General features: G+C 45.8%; 1 protein-coding gene across 1 annotated transcript in view; it reads left to right on the top strand.

Moving 5' to 3' along the window:
• Nucleotides 1–494: 494 nt before the first annotated feature.
• The window catches only part of LOC129861127 (voltage-dependent L-type calcium channel subunit alpha-1D-like), a 138,986-nt gene continuing 112,272 nt past the window's right edge, over nt 495–27,208 (top strand). Inside the window, exons 1-2 of the mRNA XM_055932277.1 lie at nt 495–772; nt 3,527–3,632. Of these exons, the coding sequence (XP_055788252.1) occupies nt 582–772; nt 3,527–3,632 (297 nt within the window). The 5' untranslated portion in view covers nt 495–581. The remainder of the gene's footprint in view (nt 773–3,526; nt 3,633–27,208) is intronic.

The following is a 27,208-nucleotide window of genomic DNA, read 5'->3' as shown; positions in this document are numbered from 1 at the left end:
CAACAATAACTAGGCGTACATACTAAATTAAGCACAATCGCTACACTTGTGGGCATTGTAATGTTTCTCTGTGATCTGCATGAAAACAAATGGCGTTAAATGGTTCATTTCGATATTTATGTGTCACATGGCGACTTGTTGGTTTAAAGCATGGCTAGAGGAGGGTTCTGCAGGTTTGGAGCTCTGAAATTCACTGCATAGACAGATCGACTGGTGAGGTCACTGTCACTGAATGTCACACAGTTTGTATTGATGCCTCTCTCCCTTCCTCTCTCTTTCCCCTGGTTCTCTCACCATTCTCTCACCTTCACCTTCCCCTTACTCTCTGGCTTACACCTTTCTCTGCTCACCGCCCCCCCCCCACCCCCTCCCCCACCCCTCTCTCTCTCACTCTCCCCCTTGTCATTCTCTCCTCAGGGGCACAATATGCCAGCAGCACCAGAGCCCCTCCCTCTGGTGATACGCCGGCCCTCTGGTCAGAAAACCCCTCCCAGCCCGAGTCCTGCCCTCAGACTGGCACTATCTCCTGGCAGGCCGAGATCCATGCTGCTCGTAACTCCCAGGGCGACGTCTCCCAGAGCATGAGCGCCCGCAACTCTGTCCCTGGGGCCACGCCTGCACCGGTAGGCTCGTTGTCACAGAGGAAGAGGCAACAGTACGCCAAGAGCAAGAAGCAGGGCGGCTCCACCAACAGCAGGCCGCCCAGGGCCCTGTTCTGCCTCACCCTCAACAATCCCATCCGCAGAGCCTGCATCAGCCTCGTGGAGTGGAAGTATCCTTTCTGGGGCTCTCAATGGAGATATACAGGGACTCTGTGTCCACACATGGAAAACACCTGTTGATGTCGGTCTATTAGTTTACAGGCGAAAGCAGTTCATAATAGTAATTATGGCACGTTTCATCACCCGATAGTTAGCGTCAGGCCCCCTTCCAAGCAACAAACAAACAAATTCAGTAACAAAATCATTTAGGTTGCAGTCTCCATAGTAAGTATTTTCTCTTCTTCAGCTGAAAACACTCTATCAGACCAGATCCCATCTGAAAAAACTCTATCAGACCAGACCCCAGGTGAAAACACTCTATCAGACCAGACCCCAGGTGAAAACACTCTATCAGACCAGACCCCAGGTGGAAACACTCTATCAGACCAGACCCCAGCTGAAAACACTCTATCAGACCAGACCCCAGCTTAAAACACTCCCAGCTGAAAACACTCTATCAGACCAGACCCCATCTGAAAACACTCCATCAGACCAGACCCCAGGTGGAAACACTCTATCAGACCAGACCCCAGCTTAAAACACTCCCAGCTGAAAACACTCTATTAGACCAGACCCCAGGTGAAAACACTCTATCAGACCAGACCCCAGCTGAAAACACTCTATCAGACCAGACCCCAGGTGGAAACACTCTGTCAGACCAGACCCCAGGTGGAAACACTCTATCAGACCAGACCCCAGCTGAAAACACTCTATCAGACCAGACCCCAGCTTAAAACACTCCCAGCTGAAAACACTCTATCAGACCAGACCCCAGCTGAAAACACTCTATCAGACCAGACCCCAGGTGAAAACACTGTCAGACCAGACCCCAGGTGAAAACACTCTATCAGACCAGACCCCAGGTGAAAACACTCTATCAGACCAGACCCCAGGTGAAAACACTCTATCAGACCAGACCCCAGGTGAAAACACTGTCAGACCAGACCCCAGGTGGAAACACTCTATCAGACCAGACCCCAGGTGAAAACACTCTATCAGACCAGACCCCAGGTGGAAACACTCTATCAGACCAGACCCCAGGTGGAAACACTCTATCAGACCAGACCCCAGGTGGAAACACTCTATCAGACCAGACCCCAGGTGGAAACACTCTATCAGACCAGACCCCAGCTGAAAACACTCTATCAGACCAGACCCCATGTGAAAACACTCTATCAGACCAGACCCCAGGTGGAAACACTCTATCAGACCAGACCCCAGGTGGAAACACTCTATCAGACCAGACCCCAGGTGGAAACACTCTATCAGACCAGACCCCAGGTGGAAACACTCTGTCAGAACAGACCCCAGGTGGAAACACTCTGTCAGACCAGACCCCAGGTGAAAACACTCTATCAGACCAGACCCCAGCTGAAAACACTCTATCAGACCAGACCCCATGTGAAAACACTCTATCAGACCAGACCCCAGGTGGAAACACTCTATCAGTCCAGACCCCAGGTGGAAACACTCTATCAGACCAGACCCCAGGTGGAAACACTCTATCAGACCAGACCCCAGGTGGAAACACTCTGTCAGAACAGACCCCAGGTGGAAACACTCTATCAGACCAGACCCCAGGTGAAAACACTCTGTCAGAACAGACCCCAAGTAGAAACACTATTTCAGACCAGACCCCAGGTGAAAACACTCGATCAGACCAGACCCCAGGTGGAAACACTCTGTCAGAACAGACCCCAGGTGGAAACACTCTATCAGAACAGACCCCAGGTGGAAACACTCTATCAGAACAGACCCCAGGTGGAAACACTCTATCAGACCAGACCCCAGGTGAAAACACTCTGTCAGAACAGACCCCAAGTAGAAACACTATTTCAGACCAGACCCCAGGTGAAAACACTCGATCAGACCAGACCCCAGGTGGAAACACTCTGTCAGAACAGACCCCAGGTGGAAACACTCTATCAGAACAGACCCCAGGTGGAAACACTCTATCAGAACAGACCCCAGGTGAAAACACTCTGTCAGAACAGACCCCAAGTAGAAACACTATTTCAGACCAGACCCCAGGTGAAAACACTCTATCAGACCAGACCCCAGGTGGAAACACTCTATCAGACCAGACCCCAGGTGGAAACACTCTGTCAGAACAGACCCCAGGTGGAAACACTCTATCAGAACAGACCCCAGGTGAAAACACTCTATCAGAACAGACCCCAGGTGGAAACACTCTGTCAGAACAGACCCCAAGTAGAAACACTATTTCAGACCAGACCCCAGGTGAAAACACTCTATCAGACCAGACCCCAGGTGGAAACACTCTATCAGACCAGACCCCAGGTGAAAACAGTCTATCAGAACAAACCCCAGGTGGAAACACTCTGTCAGACCAGACCCCAGGTGGAAACACTATTTCAGACCAGACCCCAGGTGGAAACACTCTATCAGAACAGACCCCAGGTGGAAACACTCTGTCAGACCAGACCCCAGGTGGAAACAGTCTAAAGAGTTCATTTGAGTTTAGTTCTGAAAGCAGCCATCACAGAACGTATCCAGTGTGTTTTCTAAAGATGATTAATTAAGACAATCCCATGATAAGGAGTCATTTCTCTACCATATATCAAAATTATGATGTTGCTGTATTTAAACATGTTTGCTTTGATCATTGTTTTTTTAATTTCATAAGATCCAAGATAATTTCTGGATTTCCCCCCTGCCTTTACATGACTGCAATGTGCTCTATCTATTTATGCTCACGTATTGACTGTGTACTTTGAACATTGTTCCTTGACCGTGTGCCTCAGACCCTTTGATATCTTTATACTGCTCTCTATTTTTGCCAACTGTGTGGCCTTAGCTGTTTACATCCCCTTCCCTGAGGACGACTCCAACTCCACCAACCACGACCTGGTGAGTAGTCTATTCAATCCTACAGTATAGCTGGGCTTCAGGAAGTGAAAATGGTCTATTGTATTTCTGTGATTCTTTTTTTCTTCTACTGAATACTGAATTGACCATGGCATGGATGGACCATGTTACACCTTCATCAGAGTACGTCTGTGGAATCAGGGTACATTCAGGAATTGCACTGTTTTATGGCTGAAACGCGTTGGTTCTACTTTTAATAATAAAGAAGCTTTTCATTTAATTCCATTGTCCTCCAAGAGTTTCTGAATCTCTTCTCTACTTCTGTACCCTGTATGGCATCAGGGGTTTCCTGACACCATATGGTAATGTGTCATGCTTCTTTTGTTGACATAAACGGTATGCTATGCTAGTCTGTTCTGGAGGTCATCTGTCCTATGTGTCACACCCAGTCTCTTCCACATACAGTAGTGACGGCTTGGAGATGAGAAACCCTGTTAGTTTGTTTATGGTGTTGATATAATCATACACACAGACTGTGTGTGCAGTGCAGCATAACAGCAACGAGTAATTTAAAATGATGAAATAGAATCATTTACAATGAGCAGTTATAATTATAATTAAAATTATAGTTCTATGACCATTTATATGTCAATCAACAGTCTTTAACAGTGATCAGAAAACAGATTATAATTATCTAGATGTAACAGGTGCCTGTCAAATGTCTTGTTCAATTCCATTTTGACACACAGAGCTGTATACTTGTGTGATAGATTGACCATCTATCTCAGTTCTATTCCATCTCCCAGCATGCACTGTATATCCAATGGCGTGCCAGTCTCTAGAAATAAACTACAAATCAATTTGATTGTCAGGCCTCTAACTGTTAGAATGTGAAAAGATGGCCGTCCTCTTTAGATGATTTATACTGGAAGACACATGCCCAGACACATCCCCATGATCCCTAAACAGATGGAGGAAACAGAGTATTAACGCTCACCAAGTCTCTAGTCAGCAGCATCTCATGTCCAACCTTTATTTGATGGAGTTCTCGTCAGAATAAGCAATAGCAGGAAGGAAATCATATAATTTAATGATGTTGTAAATTTCTTGTGGTATAAGTCTGTTTTGAACACATTTTGAGAGAGAAATGTACAGCGTCACCTCCTCTTGTTTCTTGTGTATGACTTGTATAGAAGCAGTAGGCAGTATTGTGTCGACAGTGGAAGACGCTGATTCCGCCATCAGGGTTATTATTGAAGTGAAAGCTAGAGTGAACTGAGTCACTGATTGGTTTTCCCTTAGTACAGTAGTTAGGTCAAATATTTCTAAAATTATATTATCATCATCTGAGGATTTCTACTGTGAAACCGTAGAGATTCAGGTGATTGGGACATGTTAACTTCCTGTCTTTGTTAAAGCAGATAGTTTATGGTATCTAAAGTCTTTCTGGGAAATGTGGTTTTAGATTTCTTTGAACCTGTTGTGTGAGTTGGCGTGAGTTAGCTACTTTCCAGTGTCTTTGCACGACAGACAGACAGACAGACAGACAGTTGCATCAAGACAGAGGAGCCTGCGTCATATGGCCTTTCCTTGTCTGCTCTCACAATAACATTACTGAACAGGGAGGGGTGTGTCTGTGTGTGATTAATATGCTAGCATGAATTAAACCTAAACTAACAGGTGTGTGTGTGTGTGTCTGTGAAAGGTCCTAATCTGTCAAAACCTTGAATACACTCTCTCTTAGGGGGTAATCGACATTGGAACACTGTAATGGATCAGTAAAAGTTCCGATCGGGAGCATGAATGAGTGTGTGTCTTGAGGAGGATTGAGTGTCCTGCTGTGTGATGGTCTCTTAGGGGCTTGAGACCTTCTCCCTCTCAGTGTGTATCATTGAGCATGACTACTCACGCCAGTGTGGCTCTTTATCTGTGGGAATATGTGCTAGGAATATCCTAGTTTGTGTGTGTGTGTGTGTGTGTGTGTGTGTGTGTGTGTGTGTGTGCGTGCATGCGTGCTCACACGTGTGATTGTGTGTGTGGCCAGGTTTGGAGGATTAAGCTGTGCTGTGGATTAGTGGGCAGTAGATGAGGATGGGGAGGGGGAGAGAAGGAGAGGTAAAAGGAGAAGGAGAGGGAGAGAGAGGGCAGGGTGTAGGCCGGGAGAGGGAGAGTGGGCAGGGTGTAGGCCGGGAGAGGGAGAAGGGGCAGGGTGTAGGCCAGGAGAGGCAGAGGGGGCAGGGTGTAGGCCGGAAGAGGCAGGCGGCAGGGTGTAGGCTGGGGCAGGGTGTAGGCCAGGAGAGGGGGCAGGGTGTAGGCCAGGAGAGGGAGAGGGGGAAGGGTGTAGGCCGGGAGAGGGAGAGTGGGCAGGGTGTAGGCCGGGAGAGGCAGAGGGGGCAGGGTGTAGGCCGGAAGAGGCAGAGGGGGCAGGGTGTAGGCTGGGGCAGGGTGTAGGCCAGGAGAGGGGGCAGGGTGTAGGCCAGGAGAGGGAGAGGGAGCAGGGTGTAGGCCAGGAGAGGGAGAGGGGGCAGGGTATAGGCCGGGGCAGGGTGTAGGCCAGGAGAGGTGGCAGGGTGTAGGCCAGGAGAGGGGGCAAGGTGTAGGCCGAGGCAGGGAGCAGGGTGTAGGCCAGGGCAGGGTGTAGGCCAGGAGAGACAGAGGGAGAGGGGGCAGGGTGTAGGCCAGGAGAGGGAGAGGGAGAGGGGGCAGGGTGTAGGCCAGGAGAGGGAGAGGGGGCAGGGTGTAGGCCGGGGCACGGTGTAGGCCGCGCGGGGGAGGTGGATCTGTGAAATGAAGGAGGGTTTAACAGTGGATAATGTGACTGTCTCTGTTTGGGTCTGACCCCTGCTGTGGCTCTGGCTGTGGCTGAATGATGATTAGGATCATATTGAGCTTGGCTATGATTTGGTGGGTACTTATACTTATGACATCTCCTTTGACCACTAGCATACTGCTTGGCCAATTCATATAATTCATAATCCAATGAGCGTGCCAGGAGCCAACAGTTACAGCATAAACAAACAGTATATGTATGTGTATATGTATGTACTGTATGTATGTGTATATGTACGTATATTTTTTACTGCTCTAGGGATATAATTATTGTTTGGCTAACCATATTTATTATTATGTATTGATTTTTATCAATTTAAAAACTTTTTATGCGATGCGCACTGCAGAGAACACCGGAAGAAGAATTATTATTGAATTATTCAGTTATCAGTGATTAATGTAATGTTTGGTTATTTGTCAATTAATCCCGTAAGGGATGTTTTGCCAACTGGCGATTTGACACAAAAATAAAATGTAATTCATTCATTTTTAAATAAACATTTAATTCAACAGTTCAATAACACTGGAAAGACAATCCAAATAAAACACCAGGGACTGATGTTTACTGTCCTTTGTGTTACTTTGTTTGGGGATTTTATTCCCCAGAGATACTTTTATGTAGAGAACAATTGTTTATGGGTGGTTTATTTGATTATGTGTTGTCAAGGTCTCAGTTTAGATGGGATAGGATGGCTGAATCCGTCCAATCACCAAATATTTATACCATATGTTAGTTGGGATCTGAGATAAAGCTTTTTTTAATGTTATTGTTACTCAATGAGTTGAAAGGGAGAGTGGCCCAGCAGTCTAAGGCACTGCATCTCAGTGCAAGAGGCTTCACTACAATCCCTGGTTCGAATCCAGGCTGTATCACATCCGGCCGTGATTGGGAGTCCCATAGGGTGGCGCACAATTGGCTCAGTGTTGTCCGGGGTAGGCCGTCATTGTAAATAAGAATTTGTTCTTATCTGACTTGCCGAGGTAAATAAATAAAAAGTAGGGGGTTTTGGGCTGCATTCCATTCTGAGCCTAACAGACATTGTCGTGGAGAAAAAGGCGTAAAGCCATGTTAGTGTTTTAAAAGGTTGTCCTGTCTTGCTTTTAGAACCAATTGTGTATATGTGTGTGTGTATATATGTATGTGTGTGTGTGTGTGTGTGTGTGTGTGTTTCCGTATAATATGTGTGTGTTATTCATGACATATTCAACAAACAGCATTCTGTGCAGACAAAATGTATTGTGTGTGTGTGTGTGTGTGTGTGTGTGTGTGTCTTTTTCCTGAAGAAAATGTCAGGTTGCGTCTTACTCTCTGTCAGGGATTAAAGGTTTTGCCACAAAGGAGAGTAAATGAGACTCAGGCTAAACAGCATACTGGCCATGTGCGTGTGTGTGTGCGTGTGTGTGTGCGTGTGTGTGTGCGTGTGTGTGTGCGTGTGTGTGTGCGTGTGTGTGTGTGCGTGTGTGTGTGTGTGCGTGTGTGTGTGTGTGTGTGCGTGTGTGTGTGCGTGTGTGCGTGTGTGTGTGCGCGTGTGTGTGTGCGTGTGTGTGACAGCGAGAGCGAGATAGAAAGATAGAGGCAGACTTTTTGTGAATGTGTTAAGAGGATTTCTTTATTCCACTGTAAGACTCTCTGTCTCCCAGTCTCACTGTTTATTTCTTTCTCTTGAAGTCTGATAGGTTGACTACCTACTAAAAACTTTAGTACTGGGTTGTAAAATCTATCTAATTTGAAAAATGGAAATGTTGGCTGAGAGAGTGGCCAGCTTGTGTACGAACACTACTTCCCCAGGATGGTGAGTTCTATTATTTTGGTGGGGTTCCCACTTTCCACTGTTTGGGTTGTGTTACTCAAATCAAATCAAAGTTTATTTGTCAAACTCACAGGTTACAGAATAGTATACTCAGTACAATGAAATGCTTACTTGTCAGCTCTCCTCTCATTAGTGCAACAGTTACAAAAGAAGTACAGTATAGTTGAGTGCATGGTTATAATGCTACTCTAAGAACACAGGTGTTAGTATGAAAGGTCTTATCCCCATTTGAGACCACGTACACGGAGTGTACAAAACATTAGGAACACCTGCTCTTTCCAGGACAGACTGACCAGGTGAATCCAGGTGAAAGCTATGATCCCTTATTGATGTCCCCTGTTACATTCACTTCAATCACTGTAGCTGAAGGGGAGGAGAAAGGTTAGAGAAGGATGTTTAAGCCGTGAGATAATTGCGACAAGGATTGTGTATGTGTGCCGTTCAGAGGGTGAATGGGCAAGACAAAAGATTGAAGTGCCTTTGAACAGGGTATGGTAGTAGGTGCTAGGCGCACCAGTTTGAGTGTGTCAAGAACTGCAATGCTGCTGGGTTTTTTCACACTCAACAGTTTCCCGTCTGTATCAAGAATGGTCCACCACTTGACACAACTGAGGGAAGTATTGGAGTCAACAGAGCCAGCATCCCTCTGTAACGATTTCAACACCTTGTAGAGTCCATGTCCTAACAAAGTGAGGCTCTTCTGAGGGCAAAAAGGGGTGCAACTCAATATTAGGAAGCTTGATGTTCATTGTTGTTCACTATAATAGCACAGTACAGTTTAAACTGTGGCTTGGGAGGGTGGCAGTGCTGAGAGCAGATATCCATTGATCGTATCATGCTCCCAGAGCTGTGTGGTGCGTGACAGGGTATGAGGCTGGGCGAGGCGTTGCACCCCAGGCAGCATTATTACAGCCTCATTTCAGCTTGCGCCTCATTACAAACAGGAAGTGCTCTGCTGTCCTGGGGGGAGCCGGCCGCTTCGAGACCAACACACTGAGCCTGGATGCTGGGCTTTAAAATTAGACACACACACACACGTAGTACACGTGCACCATGCAGACACACACACATGTAGTACACGTGCACCATGTAGACACACACGTAGTACACGTGCACCATGCGGACACACACACATGTAGTACACGTGCACCATGTAGACACACACGTAGTACACGTGCACCATGCGGACACAAACACGTACACAAATCCTAAATCTTAAGCACACGTGCACGTACACACACTTTGACACTATATTAATAGTTTAGGGAATGCTATAAATTTACCCTCACGCCAGAGGAAAACACTGTTCTCAGTCCCCTCACTAGATAACCTAAATGTTACCACAGCAGAGTATGTGGGCAGGCATCTTACAGCCGACTGGTCAGGGCTCAGAGCCAGCAGTCAGCAGTCAGAGACATGAATGGCAACAACAAAATGAAAACAACACACTGTGCAACACAATACAAAGACAGCCTCTCTCTTCCCCGGGTCTGTGGAGAACAGAAACAAATGTTTGCATGCAGAACTTGTTTACATTATCATTCATTTCAACTTAATGGTGTGAGAATGTTCTCCTTTTTCCAGTGTGGCTTTTGACGCTCTAAATAATTACAAGGTCAACACATATCCTTGTGTGTATCTGGATGAAATCGAGAGGAGGAGGAGGACCAGCACTTCCCTCCTGTTTTCCACAGTATTACCCTCACACTGTGATCACGCATGCAGTGTGTGTGTGTGTGTGTGTGTGTGTGTGTGTGTGTGTGTGTGTGTGTGTGTGTGTGTGTGTGTGTGTGTGTGGATTGTCAACAGAATTTTGTCCCGCAGAGTGGGTCTTGGGTCTGGGTGAGGTGTCAACAATTTTTCGTCACTGGTGCTTTTAGGTCTTGTGAAATGTCAACAGCAGTTGGCTTCACGCGTGTTAGTCTCATGTCACTTCTTTTGTTTTGTGAAATGTCAACAGAGGATCTGTAGCAGTCACTGTATGTCTAGGCCCTAAAGTGGTTTGTGTTTTAGATGTTTTATTGTCACATACGTGTGTGTGTGTGTGTGTATTCTATCCTATTGTTGCCTAAGAGTAAAAAAAAATACTTGTCAGATCCATCACATGACCATGTGGTCAAGCTGCCCTCATGGCTTTAGTTCCTCTGACAATAGTCATGTTCTGGTGGATGGGGATGTAGTGGCCCTGGTTCGGTCATTTTATCTCTGGTGGATGGGGATGTAGTGGCCCTGGTTCGGTCATTTTATCTCTCTGGTGGATGGGGATGTAGTGGCCCTGGTTCGGTCATTTTATCTCTCTGGTGGATGGGGATGTAGTGGCCCTGGTTCGGTCATTTTATCTCTCTGGTGGATGGGGATGTAGTGGCCCTGGTTCGGTCATTTTATCTCTCTGGTGGATGGGGATGTAGTGGCCCTGGTTCGGTCATTTTATCTCTCTGGTGGATGGGGATGTAGTGGCCCTGGTTCGGTCATTTTATCTCTCTGGTGGATGGGGATGTAGTGGCCCTGGTTCGGTCATTTTATCTCTCTGGTGGATGGGATGTAGTGGCCCTGGTTCGGTCATTTTATCTCTCTGGTGGATGGGATGTAGTGGCCCTGGTTCGGTCATTTTATCTCTCTGGTGGATGGGGATGTAGTGGCCCTGGTTCGGTCATTTTATCTCTCTGGTGGATGGGATGTAGTGGCCCTGGTTCGGTCATTTTATCTCTCTGGTGGATGGGGATGTAGTGGCCTTGGTTCGGTCATTTTATCTCTCTGGTGGATGGGATGTAGTGGCCTTGGTTCGGTCATTTTATCTCTCTGGTGGATGGGATGTAGTGGCCCTGGTTCGGTCATTTTATCTCTGGTGGATGGGGATGTAGTGGCCCTGGTTCGGTCATTTTATAATTTTATCTCTCTGGTGGATGAGGATGTAGTGGCCCTGGTTCGGTTATTTTATCTCTTTGTGAGATGGGGATGGGGGATAATGATAGGGATGATGAGGATGATGATGAAGACAGAGATGTTGAGTGATGATGATGTGGATGAGAATTCTGCTGCTGCTGCTGATGGTGACGATGATGATGATGATGGAATGGAAGGATCGTAAACAGTGTGCTAGCTGTGAGAGAGCTCGTTTGTTTTAATCCTGCCTTCTAAAGCCCAGTGAGAGCGGATTACTGCAGCCATGCCTGTGCAGCTGGAACGTGCCTGTCTGCCTGCAGCCTGATGCTTGTTACACCATTTTGTCATCAAATGTCCTCTGTCATCAATCTCTCTCTGTTGTCAGAGAATCATCCTCTCATTTCCTTTCTCAGCTGTTTCCTCACTCACTCAATCACAAAGTCACTTTTCTGGACCCATGATGATGGGTTATGGGGATAGAGAGATGGAGGGAGCAGTGATTAGGTTGGAATGGGTTTGACATGAGGATCGGGAGGGTTGATTTGATTTATTAGGATCCACATTAGCCGACGCTAATGGAGACAGCTAGTCTTACTGGGGTCCCATATTTAATGAAAAATACATTACAGACAAAATACTTTACAATTTACATACACACACTACATGTTCATGTTTTTAAATGTATCTATTAGTTCCACATACATGTCAGTACATACACACAACAAGTAGGTCACATGGGGGAGAGGCATTGTGCCGTGAGGTGTTGCTTTATTTGTTTTTTGAAACCAGGTTTTCTGTTCACTTGCGCAATATAACATGGAAGGGAGTTCCATTCAATCATGGTGCTGTATAATACCAAATGTTTCCTTGAATTTGTTCTGGATCTGGGGACTGTGAAAAGACCCCTGGTGGCATGTCTGGTAGGATAAGTGTGTGTATCAGTGCTGTGTGTAAGTTCACTACGCAAACAATTTGGAATATCTAACACATGAATGTTTCTTATAATAACAACAAGTAACGTAGTCAGTCTTTCCTCAACTCTTAGCCAAGAGAGACTGGAATGCAGAGGTTTATATCTGCCCTCTGATTACAATGTAGAGCAAGATGTTCTGCTCTGTTCTGGACCAGCTGCAGCTTAACTAGGTCTTTCTTTGTAGCACTTGACCATGTGATGACAATAATCAAGATAATTTAAACTAGAGCCTGCAGGACTTGCTTTGTGGTGTGGTGTCAAAAAAGCAGATAATCTCTTCATTACGGACAGACCATCTCCCCAACCATTGAATCTATATGTTTTGACCATGACAGTTTACAATCTAAGGTAATGGCAAGTAATTTAATCTCCTCACCTTGTTCATTACCAGATACAGCTGAGGTTTAGAACTTAGGGAATGATTTGTACCAAATGCAATGCTCTTAGTTTTAGAGATGTTCAGGACCAGTTTTTTACTGGCGACCCATTGCAAAACAGACTGCAACTCTTTGTTAAGGGTTTCCGTGACATCATTAGCTGTGGTTGCTGATGCATATATGGTTGAATCATCAGCATACATGGACACACATGCTTTGTTTAATGCCAGTGGCAGGTAATTGGTAAAAATAGAAAAGAGTAGAGGGCCTAGAGAGCTGCCCTGCGGTACACCACACTTTACATGTTTGACATTAGAGAAGCTTCCATTAAAGAACACTCTCTGAGTTGCATTAGATAGATAGTTCTGAATCCACGATATGGCAGACGTTGAAAAGCCATAACACATACGTTTTCTCAACAACATGTTATGGTCAATAATATCAAAGGCTGCAATGAAATCTAACAGTACATCTCCCACAATATTATTATTATGAATTTCTTTCAACCAATCATCAGTCATTTGTGTCAGTGCAGTACATGTTGAGTGCCCTTCTCTATAAGCATGCCAAAAGTCTGTTATTTTGTTTACAGAGAAATATCATTGTATTTGGTCAAACACATTTTTTTCCAAGTTTGCTAAGAGCTTGCAACAAGCTGATAGGTCTGTTGTTAGAACCAGTAAAGGCCGCTTTACCACTCTTGGGTTCCCTCCAGGCCTGAGGACAAAGACTTTCCTCTAGGCTCAGATTAAAGATATGACAGATAGGAGTGGCTACCAGATAGGAGTCAGCTGCCATCCTCAGTAGATTTCCATCTAAGTTGTCAATGCCAGGAGGTGTGTCATTATTGATCGATAACAATAATTTTCCCAGCTCTCCTACACTAACTTTACAAAATTCTAACTTGCAGTGCTTTTTTTCATTATTAGTTTTTTTATACACGAGTGACGATGGCTCACTGTTCGTTGCTGGAATTTCCTGCCTAAGTTTGCCCACGTTGCCAATGAAGTAATCATTAAAATAACTGGCAACATCAAATGGTTTTGTGATGAATAAGCCATCTGATTCAATGTAAGATGGAGTTGAATTTGTCTTTCTGAAGATAGCTTTTGTTTTTCCTCCTCTCTGGTCGTTAACCACATAAGGCCATCCACACAGGGTCAGTCACAGTCACGTGCTCCTCTCCTTCAGTCTTAAACCAGCTCCCCAATCCCCTGTGTTACTGATCCCATCGCCAAACGCACCCAGTGACCAGCCAAACTGATGTAATGTTGTGACATTAGGTGGCCTTGGGTCTGGGACTAAAACACCAGAATGTGACTTTAATAAGAGCAGGGCTTAACCCCTGTGTCACGAACGTCGTAGAGAGGAGACCAAGGCGCAGCGTGATTATAATACTGGATGCCCATTCTAGCCCGGCAAACGCGAGGAGCTGGAATAGAGCGCACCGGGCTAAGAATGCGAACTGGAGACACCGTGCGCATCTCTGCATAACACGGTGCCTGACCAGTTACACGCTCCCCACGGTAAGCAGGAGGAGTTGGCTCAGGTCTCCTACCTGACTCAGCCAATCTCCTCGTGTGCCCCCCCCCCCCCCCCCCCCCCCCCCCCCCCAATCTTGGGGCTCCCTCTCGGGCTTCCGCGCAAGCCGTGTTTCCTCATCTCGTCGCCGTTCCTCTATTCTCCGGCACTTCTCCTCGTAGTATCGCCTTTCTGCTTTCGCTGCCTCTATCTCTTCTTCAGAAAGGCGATACTCCCCCGGCTGTGTCCAGGGTCCTGCTCCATCTAATATCTCCTCCCAGGTCCATTTCCCCATTAAGCGCTGTTCATTTTTTTCACGCTGCTTGGTCCTTGTTTGGTGGGTTATTCTGTCACGAATGTCATAGAGAGGAGACCAAGGCACAGCGTGATTATAATACATACTTCTTTTAATAAAGAAATATACTGAACAAACTAATACAAAACAACAAATGAACGTGACCACTATAAACACTGAGTGCAGACATGCAACATCACATAGACAATAACCCACAAACCAAACTGGAAAATGGCAACCTAAATAGGATCCCCAATCAGAGACAACGATAAACAGCTGCCTCTGATTGGGAACCAATCTAGGCCACCATAGACCTAGATATGCCTAGACTACACACACACACCTAGACATACAAAAACCCTAGACAATACAAAACAATCATATCCACCCTTGTCACACCCTGACCTGACAAAAATAATACAGAAAACATAGAATACTAAGGTCAGCGCGTGACACCCTGTCCTCGCAGGCCGGCCAGGAAGCAGATGCCACGACCAGGTTGTCCAGCCTGTCCCTGTTGTCACGCCCGAGCAACAGAGGTTTAGGGTTAAACTGCAACAGCAAGTCAGTAGGCATTCTTTGGGACCTGGCTGGCACATTTCTCAGAGGTGTTATTTAACCTGTATTTTCCCCGTAACGTCAACAATTGAAAATAGTACATAAACGTTATTTAGACGAGGGAATTACATGTCAAAAGACAATTTACATTTGTCAAAAAGTTTGGTACGTACTTCTTTGTTTTTACATTTACTGATCATTTCAATCATTTCAGCTCTATGTTAAACAATTTAAAGAGGGTTATGAATAAATTATTTTCAGAGAAAAATAATAAAATTAACAATTAAATCATGGTCCATATCAGTTGGGTCAAAATCAAACTTAATATCAGTCTTCCAAATATACATTAACACTAATAACATTAACATTAAAGTCCGTATTTACGGCAATGTGATTTAAGTAAATGCAGTGGTTTAGTTACTGTGGTTAAGGATCAGAATGGAGTTTTGTAACGGGCGCTTGTATTGGTTGATATCTGCCCTTGCTTGTAGTATTTTATCTCTGTGATGAAGGGCTCAATGTCATAGGATCATACTGTAAAATGAGAAGTAGCTACAGATTAATAAACACACAGTACACAGACATACATAAACACACACAAACACACCGCACACACCACACAGACACAGAGCTTATTCCTCAATATACATGTGTTGGTTTTGAGCTTCTGTGTGTGTGTCTGTGTCTGTGTGGTGTGTGCGGTGTGTTTGTGTGTATGCGCGTCTGTGTTTATGTAAGTGTGTGTACTGTGTGTTTATTCATCTGTTGCTTCTTCTCATTTTACATAAAGTGTCCTGCTACCATGACAACTGTGTCCATGGAGACTTGAGGGTGTCTGGGAGGAAGTGCTTGCCTCTGAGACCCTCTTTAACCAGGAAGAGCGATGAAGTGAAGCTGCTCTATCTGCTGCTTGCCTGCCTGCACACTCACTCCACTCTGTCTTCTCCACAACATAACCTGGCTGTGCCGGTGCATAAATATATCAATCAATGAATCAATCAAATGTCACAAAGTGCTTTACAGAAACCAAGCCTAAAACCCCAAAGAGCAAGCAATGCAGATGCAGAAGTACAGTGGCTAGGAAAAACTCCCTAGAAGGAAGCAACCTAGGAAAAAAACCTAGAGAGGAACCAGGCTCCGAGGGGTGGCCAGTCCTCTTCTGCTCTTCTGACTGTATTGGATAGAGATTTAAAACCCATTTACGTCCTTATACTATATTTAGTACAATATCAAAATGCGCCACTGAACAAATTATGTTTGGTGTAATTGCATGCAATTTGGTGTCAAAGAGGACAGGCCACATTGAAATTGTAACATTGTTATTATCTATCATACTTTCAGTGTCAAACAAAATTGGGATTTTGAGAACATTTGAAAAAATCTTGAAATTTACATCAGCATATAAATTTTGAAATACATTTCATAATTAAATTGTTTAAAAACAACATGTTCGATTCTTAATAATTGTTTGGGCCAATATACAGTACCAGTCAAAGGTTTGGACACACTGTAACGGTTTTCCTCCTCCTCTTCATCCGATGAGGAGGAGCAGGGATTGAACCAAAATGCAGCGGAGTTTGAAGACATGATTTATTAAACAATACGGAAAAAACACGAACTTGACTAATAAACTAACAACACAACAAACGGTGTAGACAGACCTGGACGACGGACTCACATAACACGAATAACGCACGAACAGGGAAAATAGCCTACACATAAAAATGACGATGAACAAAACAAACCGAACAGTCCCGTATGGTGCGACAAACACTGACACAGGAGACAACCACCCACAACGAACACTGTGAAACAACCTACCTAAATATGACTCTTAATTAGAGGAACGCCAAACACCTGCCTCTAATTAAGAGCCATACCAGGCAACTCATAAACCAACATAGAAACAGAAAACATAGAATGCCCACCCAAACTCACGTCCTGACCAACTAACACATACAACAAACTAACAGAAATAGGTCAGGAACGTGACATAACCCCCCCCATAAGGTGCGAACTCCGGGCGCACCAGCACAAAGTCTAGGGGAATGTCTGGGTGGGCATCTGACCACGGTGGTGGCTCAGGCTCCGGGCGAGGTCCCCACCCCACCATAGTCAATCCCAGCTTACATTTCCCCCTATGAATGACCACCCTCATCTTACCCCCACTAAATCCTTTTGGTAACATCGACACCAGGGGCAGCACCGGGACAGAGGGATAGCTCAGGACAGAGGGATAGCTCAGAACAGAGGGATAGCTCAGGATAGCGAGGTAACTCAGGATAGAGAGGTAGCTCAGGATAGAGGGGCAACTCCGGACTGAAAGGCAGCTCCGGACAGAGAGACAGCTCTGGACGGAGGGGCAGTTCTGAATAAATAGCCGCTCTGGGCTAAGGGACAGCTCATGACTGGCTGACGGCTCTGGACGCTCATGGCTGGCTGACGGCTCTGGACGCTCATGGCTGGCTGACGGCTCTGGACGCTCATGGTTGGCTGACGGCTCTGGACGCTCATGGCTGGCTGATGGCTCTGGACGCTCATGGCTCACTGACGGCTCTGGCAGATCCTGTCTGGTTGGCGGCTCTGGCAGATCCTGTCTGGTTGGCGGCTCTGGCAGATCCTGTCTGGTTGGTGGCTCTGGCAGATCCTGTCTGGTTGGCGGCTCTGGCAGATCCTGACTGACGACTGGCTCTAGCGGCTCCTGACTGACTATCGACTCTAATGGCTCGGGACAGACGGATGGCTCAGACGGCGCTGGGGAGACGGATGGCTCAGACGGCGCTGGGGAGACGGATGGCTCAGATGGCGCTGCGGAGACGGATGGCTCAGACTGCTCCTGTCTGGCGGAAGGCTCTGGCTGCTCCTGTCTGGCGGAAGGCTCTGTAGGCTCATGGCAGACAGGCAGTTCATGCGCCGTTGGGCAGACGGCAGACTCTGGCCGGCTGAGACGCACTGTAGGCTTGGTGCGTGGTGCCGGAACTGGAGGCACCTGACTGGGGACACGCACTTCAAGCCTAGTGCGGGGAGCAGGGACAGGGCACACTGACCTCTCGAAGCGCACTATATGCCTGGTGCGTGGTACCGGACTGAGGGCACGCACCTCAGGACGAGTGCGGGGAGAAACAACAGTGTGCACAGGACTTAGGAGGCGCACATGTGGCTTATTGCGCGGTGCCGGAACTGGAGGCACTAGGCTGGAGACACGCACCATAGGGAGAGTGCGTGGAGGAGGAACAGAGCTCTGAAAACGCACTGGAAGCCTGGTGCGTAGTGTAGGCACTGGTGGTACTGGGCTGGGGCGGGGAGGTAGTGCCGGAAATACCGGACCGTGCAGGCGTACTGGCTCCCTTGAGCACCGAGCCTGCCCAACCTTACCTGGTTGAATGCTCCCCGTCGCCCGACCAGTGCGGGGAGGTGGAATAACCCGCACCGGGCTATGTAGGCGAACCGGGGACACCATGCGTAAGGCTGGTGCCATGTAAGCCGGCCCGAGGAGACGCACTAGAGACCAGACGCGTTGAGCCGGCCTCATGACACCTGGCTCAATGCCCAATCTAGCCCTACCAGTGCGGGGAGGTGGAATAACCCGCACTGGGCTATGCACTCGTACAGGAGACACCGTGCGCTCTACTGCGTAACACGGCGCCTGCCCGTACTCCCGCTCTCCACGGTAAGCCTGGGAAGTGGGCGCAGGTCTCCTACCTGCCCTCGGCCCACTACCTCTTAGCCGCCCCCCCCCAAGAAATTTTTGGGGTCTCCTCTCGGGCTTCCAGCCACGTCTCCTTGCTGCCTCCTCATACCACCGCTCTTGGGCTCTCGCTGCCTCCATCTCCTCACGAGCGCGGCGATATTCCCCAATGTGAGCCCAGTGTCCTTTACCCTCCAATACTTCCTCCCAAGTCCGTGATTCCTGTGTAGCAGGCCACTGCTCGACTTCACGCCGCTTGGTTCTGGATCGGTGGGTGGTTCTGTAACGGTTTTCCTCCTCCTCTTCATCCGATGAGGAGGAGCAGGGATTGAACCAAAATGCAGCGGAGTTTGAAGACATGATTTATTAAACAATACGGAAAAAACACGAACTTGACTAATAAACTAACAACACAACAAACGGTGTAGACAGACCTGGACGACGGACTCACATAACACAAATAACGCACGAACAGGGAAAATAGCCTACACATAAAAATGACGATGAACAAAACAAACCGAACAGTCCCGTATGGTGCGACAAACACTGACACAGGAGACAACCACCCACAACGAACACTGTGAAACAACCTACCTAAATATGACTCTTAATTAGAGGAACGCCAAACACCTGCCTCTAATTAAGAGCCATACCAGGCAACCCATAAACCAACATAGAAACAGAAAAAATAGAATGCCCACCCAAACTCACGTCCTGACCAACTAACACATACAACAAACTACCTGAAATAGTTTAGGAACGTGACATAACCCCCCCCATAAGGTGCGAACTCCGGGCGCACCAGCACAAAGTCTAGGGGAGGGTCTGGGTGGGCATCTGACCACGGTGGTGGCTCAGGCTCCGGGCGAGGTCCCCACCCCACCATAGTCAATCCCAGCTTACATTTCCCCCTATGAATGACCACCCTCATCTTACCCCCACTAAATCCTTTTGGTAACATCGACACCAGGGGCAGCACCGGGACAGAGGGATAGCTCAGGACAGAGGGATAGCTCAGAACAGAGGGATAGCTCAGGATAGCGAGGTAACTCAGGATAGAGAGGTAGCTCAGGATAGAGGGGCAACTCCGGACTGAAAGGCAGCTCCGGACAGAGAGACAGCTCTGGACGGAGGGGCAGTTCTGAATAAATAGCCGCTCTGGGCTAAGGGACAGCTCATGACTGGCTGACGGCTCTGGACGCTCATGGCTGGCTGACGGCTCTGGACGCTCATGGCTGGCTGACGGCTCTGGACGCTCATGGCTGGCTGACGGCTCTGGACGCTCATGGCTGGCTGACGGCTCTGGACGCTCATGGCTGGCTGACGGCTCTGGACGCTCATGGCTCACTGACGGCTCTGGCAGATCCTGTCTGGTTGGCGGCTCTGGCAGATCCTGTCTGGTTGGCGGCTCTGGCAGATCCTGTCTGGTTGGTGGCTCTGGCAGATCCTGTCTGGTTGGCGGCTATGGCAGATGCCCACCCAAACTCACGTCCTGACCAACTAACACATACAACAAACTAACAGAAATAGGTCAGGAACGTGACACACACCTACTCATTCAAGGGTTTTTTACTATTTTCTACATTGTAAAATAATAGTGAAGACATCAAAACTATGAAATAACACATATGGAATCATGTAGTAACCAAAAACGTGCTAAGCAAATCAAAATATATTTTTATTTTATTCAAAGTTGCCACCCTTTGCCTTGATGACAGCTTTGCACACTCTTGGCATTCTCTCAACCAGCTTCATGAGGTAGTCAATTAACAGGTGTGCCTTGTTAAAAGTTCATTTGTGGGAATTTCTTTCCTTCTTAATTGAGCCAATCAGTTGTGTTGTGACAAGCTAGGGGTGGTATACAGAAGATATCCCTATTTGGTAAAGACCAAGTCCATATTATGGCAAGAACAGCTCAAATAAGCTAAGCGGAACGACAGTCCATCATTACTTTAAAACATGAATGTCAGTCAATCCAGAACATTTCAAGAACTTTGAAAGTTTCTTCAAGTGCAGTTGCAAAAACCATCAAGCGCTATGATGAAACTGGCTCTCGTGAGGACCTCCACAGGAAAGGAAGACCCAGAGTTACCTCTGCTGAATAAACTGTGTAGTGCCAGTGCAAAAAACAGGGGGGGGGGGGGGGTCTTCCGTTCTTATGGATTGATTGAGGAGATTCAGCTATACCGTTTCTGTAATTTTTTTAATTGAAAGTTTATTTTCTGGGGTCATTTGAATTGGGTCAACCTCCCTCCCTTTTCACATTTTTCTGTTTCTTTCTTTCTCTCTCACACATACACACACACACACACACACACACACACACACACACACACACACACACACACACACACACACACACACACACACACACACACACACACACACACACACACACACACACACACACACACACACACACTCGTGACAATAGATGGATCTTCAGTTCTGCCTCAGGATTGGTTAACCCTCAGTGACTGCACTTCACAGCACATCACCATAACTCTGACCCACTCATCTCTCTGCCTGTTCTCTTTCATTATATGATATAATCAAACTATCTGTTATTAGTAATCATAATATAATCAAGCCTGTTATTCACTGTAAAGGACCATGTTCACAATCACTGCAAGGGTTTGTTAGCAGAAAAAATGTAATCTTTATCTGTTTTATTTCATTTTAATACCTTATTTATCTTTTGTCACTGTGCTTAATAATTCAGATGAATCCAAGTGAACAAATTATTGCATTATTAGTCTTGATCCATTTGGATGAATGGATCAAATAGCCCAGTTCATTAATACAATCACCCAGATCTGAGCTGGATGATGTTCAGTCATAATACTGGTTCTTCTCCTCATCTCAGGGCTCTGTTAGAACCCCTCTCAGCTGATATCACTAGTCAGCTCACTGCACACCTGGGTTCAAATACTATTTGAAATCAGTTTTAATACTTTATCTGTGCTTGGCTGAGCTTGGCTGGTTTAATCGATCAATTGAATAGTCCCAAATCTTGCACTCCAGGGAGGCTAGAGCGAACGCTCAAAGTATTTGAAAGATTTCAAATAGTATTTGAACCCTGGTGTGGCTCATTGTAGCTGAACCACAGAGAAGAGACTCAAACCAAACCATATCCTCTCATCACTTCTGGGTGTCACCGGAAAACAGAACAATCAATAAATGGGTACATAACCCGACGCACACCAGACAATAAGTACAAGCATTTACAATAAACAGTTCCGGACAAGGACATGGGGGGAACAGAGGGTTAAATACACAACATGTAGTTGATGGAATTGAAACCAGGTGTGAGGGAAGACAAGGCAAAACCAATGGAAAATGAAAGGTGGATCGGCGATGGCTAGAAGGCCGGTGACGTCGACCACCGAACGCTGCCCGAACTAGGAGAGGGACCGACTTCGGCGGAAGTCGTGACACTGGGCTGATGTACAGTATTGTAGATGGTAGAGAATAGGTTAAGAAGTTTACTGTGCAGAGTGCTTAGCCAATGAGGGGGAGGAAAGCAGAGTCCTTGACGATGTCAGATTCTTTATCTAATGCATATCTACTCCATCTCAGTCTTTTCCAAGGACCGGAGCATTGTTGACAAACAACAATAAGTCTCATTTGGAGGTAACAGAAATCCTGAACCTTCTTTTCAGAAGAGATCCTTTGCTTCTTGTCTGAGCTTCCATAGAACATTCATGTGGTAGTGTTGTAACTGTGGTTTAGTGTCATATCTGCCTGTATTGAGGTTTAGATAACTCTCTAGACTTGCCGTTTTTATAGCAAGTAGGAGGTAAATGGCTATGGGAGTGGTGTTAATGGTGGAGCTGTGGGGCTTCTCTGTTCAGCAGTCACTCTCTTCCTACTCTGTTCTGCTGTAATCTGCAGCACACTGTCCACCATTCTGGCTCTTATTTATTTCATGAGGGCAGTCAGTGGAGACCTAATAAGGCCTGATTACCCCCACGGCCTGTTAATGGACTACATCAGGTTCACTCTCTCTCTCTCTCTCTCTCTGTCTCTGTCTATTATTTATCATCCTCAGAGCAAATGTCCACAATGACCCATAAACGAGATGCTATCACCATAAGCCTATTGACTACTTGATCTAATAGTGAGTGTCTCCCCAACAAATCAAAATTGGTTCTGTGAACGTTCCCAGAACATTCGTTAGGTTGCGGCAAATGTTCTCATAACACAAAAACTGTCCAGTCATGCAGATGATTATACATATATACATTATACATTGTATAAAACATTCAACTGATGTTGCAAGAATATTCCCAGAACACATTTTGTCTGTTCTTTAAAGGTTCCCAGCAGCTGAAAATCTTTGCCAGTGTGTGTGCGGTGTAGGCTACCTGCCTGCTCCTCCGTGGGTACTGTTTCATTCTGTTGGCCTAATTCAAATGTCCTGCGCTTCAAGCCTCCTCCTCCAACCTCTCTCACTCTCTCCCCACCCGCAAAATTTCAGTCTCATCTCGCGCCCTACATTTGTCTGTCAAATGCATGTAACCAACTATAGCTTGCTCGCTCCTTGGCAAGCTGCTCTATCCGCACTGATTGGTGAAGTAATTGAATGTCCAGCTAAATGTAAAAAAAATGCAAGAATTTTGTGGGCACTATGGTGTTGAACGTTGAGCTGTAGTCAATGAACAGCATTCTCACATAGGTGTACCTTCTGTCCAGGTGTAAAAGGGCAGTGTGGAGTGTGATTGAGGTTGCGTCACCTGTGGATCTGTTGGGGTGGTATGTGAATTGAAGTGGGTCTATGGTATCCGGGATGATGCTGTTGATGTGAGCCAGGACCAGCCTTTCAAAGCACTTCATGGCTACCGACGTGAGTGCTACGGGTCGGTAGTCATTTAGGCAGGTTACCTTCTCTTTCTTGGGCACAGGGACTATGGTGGTCTGCTTGAAACATGTAGGTTTTTCAGACTCGGTCAGAGAGAGGTTGAAAATGTCAATGAAGACACTTGCCAGTTGGTCCATGCATGCTCTGGTGTTGTAGAATTCAATCTTTATGAGTTAGCATAGCGATTTAGCCGCTAGCCTGTTAGGTAGCTACTTGTGAACACTGTGTAGATGGCTGAGCTTGTGGCTGCTCCACTGCGCGCGTGCGGATCTCTCTCCTCTCACCCACATCTCCACTACAGTTAATTTGATTTGACATTGTTCAAATATGTTATTTTGATAAACACATGTATTGAGCTAGCTAGCTAGCTGCCATTCCGTGCATCACATGATACGCTAGCTACGTGAACACATCTAGCCCCAACATTCCTTCTGCAGTCAAGAGCTTGTGACCACAACCCACCATCTCTGAGAGTCAACAGTAGCCTCTCCGCTGGACCAATCCTGGAGTGGAAAGTAAATGCAAATAAGTTAGATATTAATTTGTGGTGAAGCAAAGTAATCAACTATCAACCACTGAGGTATATAGCTTGCTATGTATCAACGCTACTGTGATTGCCATGGTAGTACAATTTCACCAAATTAATCTGTTAAATTGCTGTCATTTATGTGATGAATTATCTCTATTGGCGTAATGTGGAACTGAAGACTCAACTTAGTTTCTTCCAGGTTTTTCTAGATAATGCCAAGGAGAAAAAAATACCTTCCTTGGTGTCCTTTGTCAGTTAATGGCCATATGCTTAATTCGTAGGTTGATGACAACAGAAATGAAATAGTGAAATATTTGGGTTAACAGATATTATTTCAGGTTATGTGGAAGAGACATTACAGGCTATCTGAAAGAAAACTATTAATTTTCCCCCTGGCAGGTATCAGAACAAAAGCTACAATTAATATAATCAATTCCCATGCCTCATAGTGATCTGGTGTATCAGTACACCCAGTCACTACAAAGATGCAGGCGTCCTTCCTAACTCAGTTGACAGAGTAAGGAAGCTGCTCAGGGATTTCACCATGAGGCCAATGGTGATTTGAAACAGTTACAGAGTTAAATGGCTGTAATAGGAGAAAACTGAGGATGGATGAACAACATTGTAGTTACTCCACAATACTAACCTAAATGTACAGAATACAAATATTCCAAATCATGCATTGTGTTTGAAACAAGGCACTAAAGTAATACTGCAATACAAAGCATTATGTTTGCGGCAAATCCAACACAACACATCCACTGGCGATTTTAGCATGTCATCAAGTCTGGCATTCTCTGGATTTATCACTTCATTGAATAGCAGGCTAATGTTAATGGTTGCTTTGCAATGCTTGCAGTTAGCCACGGATTCCTTACAAACCACTCATTGTTGAATTTGCGATTTCCAACTTGTTGTGTAATATTCATGGCCGATGAGCACCGATACATTTTTATCTATAATTTCTCTTCATTATTTCTCTTCATATGACAAGGATTAAAAAGGATTTGCTAGTAGATTGTCGACTTGATTCATGATGATGACTGCTAGCTAAGACTTTGAAAGTAAGATGTTGACATGATCAGTCCAATCAAAGCTACTGTACATATTACGTGATTTGACGTCATTTTATCTGTGGCCAATGACCTTGAGCCTTCTTGGAAGGGCACTTGTATTATAACTCTATGGCAGGACCCAAAGGGCTGACATTTTGGATGTCTACCCTTACTAAGGACTTAAACTTGGCAATGACGCAGTGTCCCCATGACTGACAGAACACTGAGCCAATCACGGCGCCATGCTCCTATTTTCTGCTGGCTCGACCCACCACCACAGAAAGCACTGAGCTAGGCTGAAACACCTGCATTTTAGAGCAGCTTTACTCAAGAAAACAAAAAAGGGACCATGTTTGTATGCGGCTTTATTAACTCAATGATATATATATTTATTTTTATTGTTTGCAAACTGATATGTGACACGTATTAATGCCAAAATAACATGCAAAACAGGCAAGCCCAAAAACATTTATTTATATATGTATTTTTAATTAATTATTTTTTTTTGCTAAAAATGTGGGGCTCAAAACAGGTGGGGCTCTGCCCCACGAGCCCTGAATGACGGGTCGCCACTGAACACATCACCGTGCCTACACTCTTCATATTTTCAAGCATGGTGGTTGCATCATGTTTTTGGGTATGCTTGTTATCGGCAAGGACTAGGGAGTTTTTTTTAATAAAAAGGAAAAGAATAGAGCTATGCACAGCTTAGAATGAAGGTCCAAATATACACTGGAGTTACACTATATATACCAAAGCATGTGGACACTCCTTCAAATTAGACAATTCGGCTATTTCAGCCACACCAGTTGCTGAAGTGTATAAAATCGAGTACACAGCTATGCAATCTCCATAGACAAACATTGGCAGTAGAATGACCTTACGGAAGAGCTCAGGGACTTTCAATGTGGCACCGTCATAGGAAGCTACCTTTCCTACAAGTCAGTTCGTACAATTTCTGCCCTGCTAGAGCTGCCCTGGTTACCTGTAAGTGCTGTTATTGTGAAGTGGAAACGTCTATGAGCCATATCAGCTCAGCCACGAAGTGGTAGGTCACAAAAGCTCCCAGAATGGGACCATCAAGCGCTGAAGCACGTAGCACGTAAAAATCGTCTGTCCTCTGTTGCAACACTCACTACCGAGTTCCAAACTGCCTCTGAAACCAACGTTAGCACAAGAACTGTTCGCCGGGAAGTTCATGAAAGGGGTTTCCATGGCCGAGCAGTTGCACACAAGCCTAAGATCACCATGCGCAATGCCAAGCGTCGGCTGGAGTGGTGTAAAGTTCGCCGCCAGTGGACTCTGGAGCAGTGGAAACGTGTTCTCTGTCCGACAGACAAATCTGGGTTTGGCGGATGCCAGGAGAACACTACCTGTCCCAATGCATAGTGGCAACTGTAAAGTTTGGTGGAGGATGAATAATGGTCTGGGCTGTTTTTCATGGTTCGAGTTAGGCCCCTTAGTTCCACTAAAGGGAAATCTTAATGCGAAAGTATACAATGACATTCTAGACGATGATTCTGTGCTTCCAACTTTGCGGCAACAGTTCGGGGAAGTCCCTTTCCTGTTTCAGTATGACAATGATTAATTGGAGCGCTGACTGCGAGCCAGGCCTAATTGCACAACATCAGTGCTCAAACTCACTAATGCTCTTGTGGATGAATGGAAGCAAGTCCCCGCAGGAATGTTGCAACATCTAGTGGAAATCCTTCCCAGAAGAGTTGAGTCCACAGGTGTTCACATACCTTTGGTCACGTAGTGTACTTATCAAGACATTGAATGTTCCTGAGTGGCCTAGATACAGTTTTGATCAACATCCAACTTGACAGAGCTTGAATATTTTTTTAAGAATAATGGGAAAATATTGTACTATCCAGGTTTGCAAAGCTCTTAGAGATTTACCAAGAATGACTCTCAGCTGTTATCGCTGCCAAAGGTAATTCTGCCATGTATGGACTCATAGGGTTGAATAACTATCTAATCAAAATAAATTTGTGATTTATTTTCCATTTAAAAAAAGTAACATTTTCTTTCCACTTTGACATTACAGCGAATTTTGTGTATGTGGAAAAAAGAGTGTGAATACTTTCTGAAGGCACTGAATCTCTTGTAATGTACCCACACTGTTTCCACAACCTATTGAAATGTTCTGACAACCTTTAATGAACTCTTATGCTTTAAGGAACTAGACATTTGCATGCTGAGAAAGTTCTTGAAATGTTCTGAGGACCTCCAAGA

The sequence above is a fragment of the Salvelinus fontinalis genome, chromosome 8, assembly GCF_029448725.1.
Source record: "Salvelinus fontinalis isolate EN_2023a chromosome 8, ASM2944872v1, whole genome shotgun sequence".
Classification (NCBI taxonomy): Eukaryota; Metazoa; Chordata; class Actinopteri; order Salmoniformes; family Salmonidae; genus Salvelinus; species Salvelinus fontinalis.
This window is presented reverse-complemented; position numbering and strand designations above follow the sequence as displayed.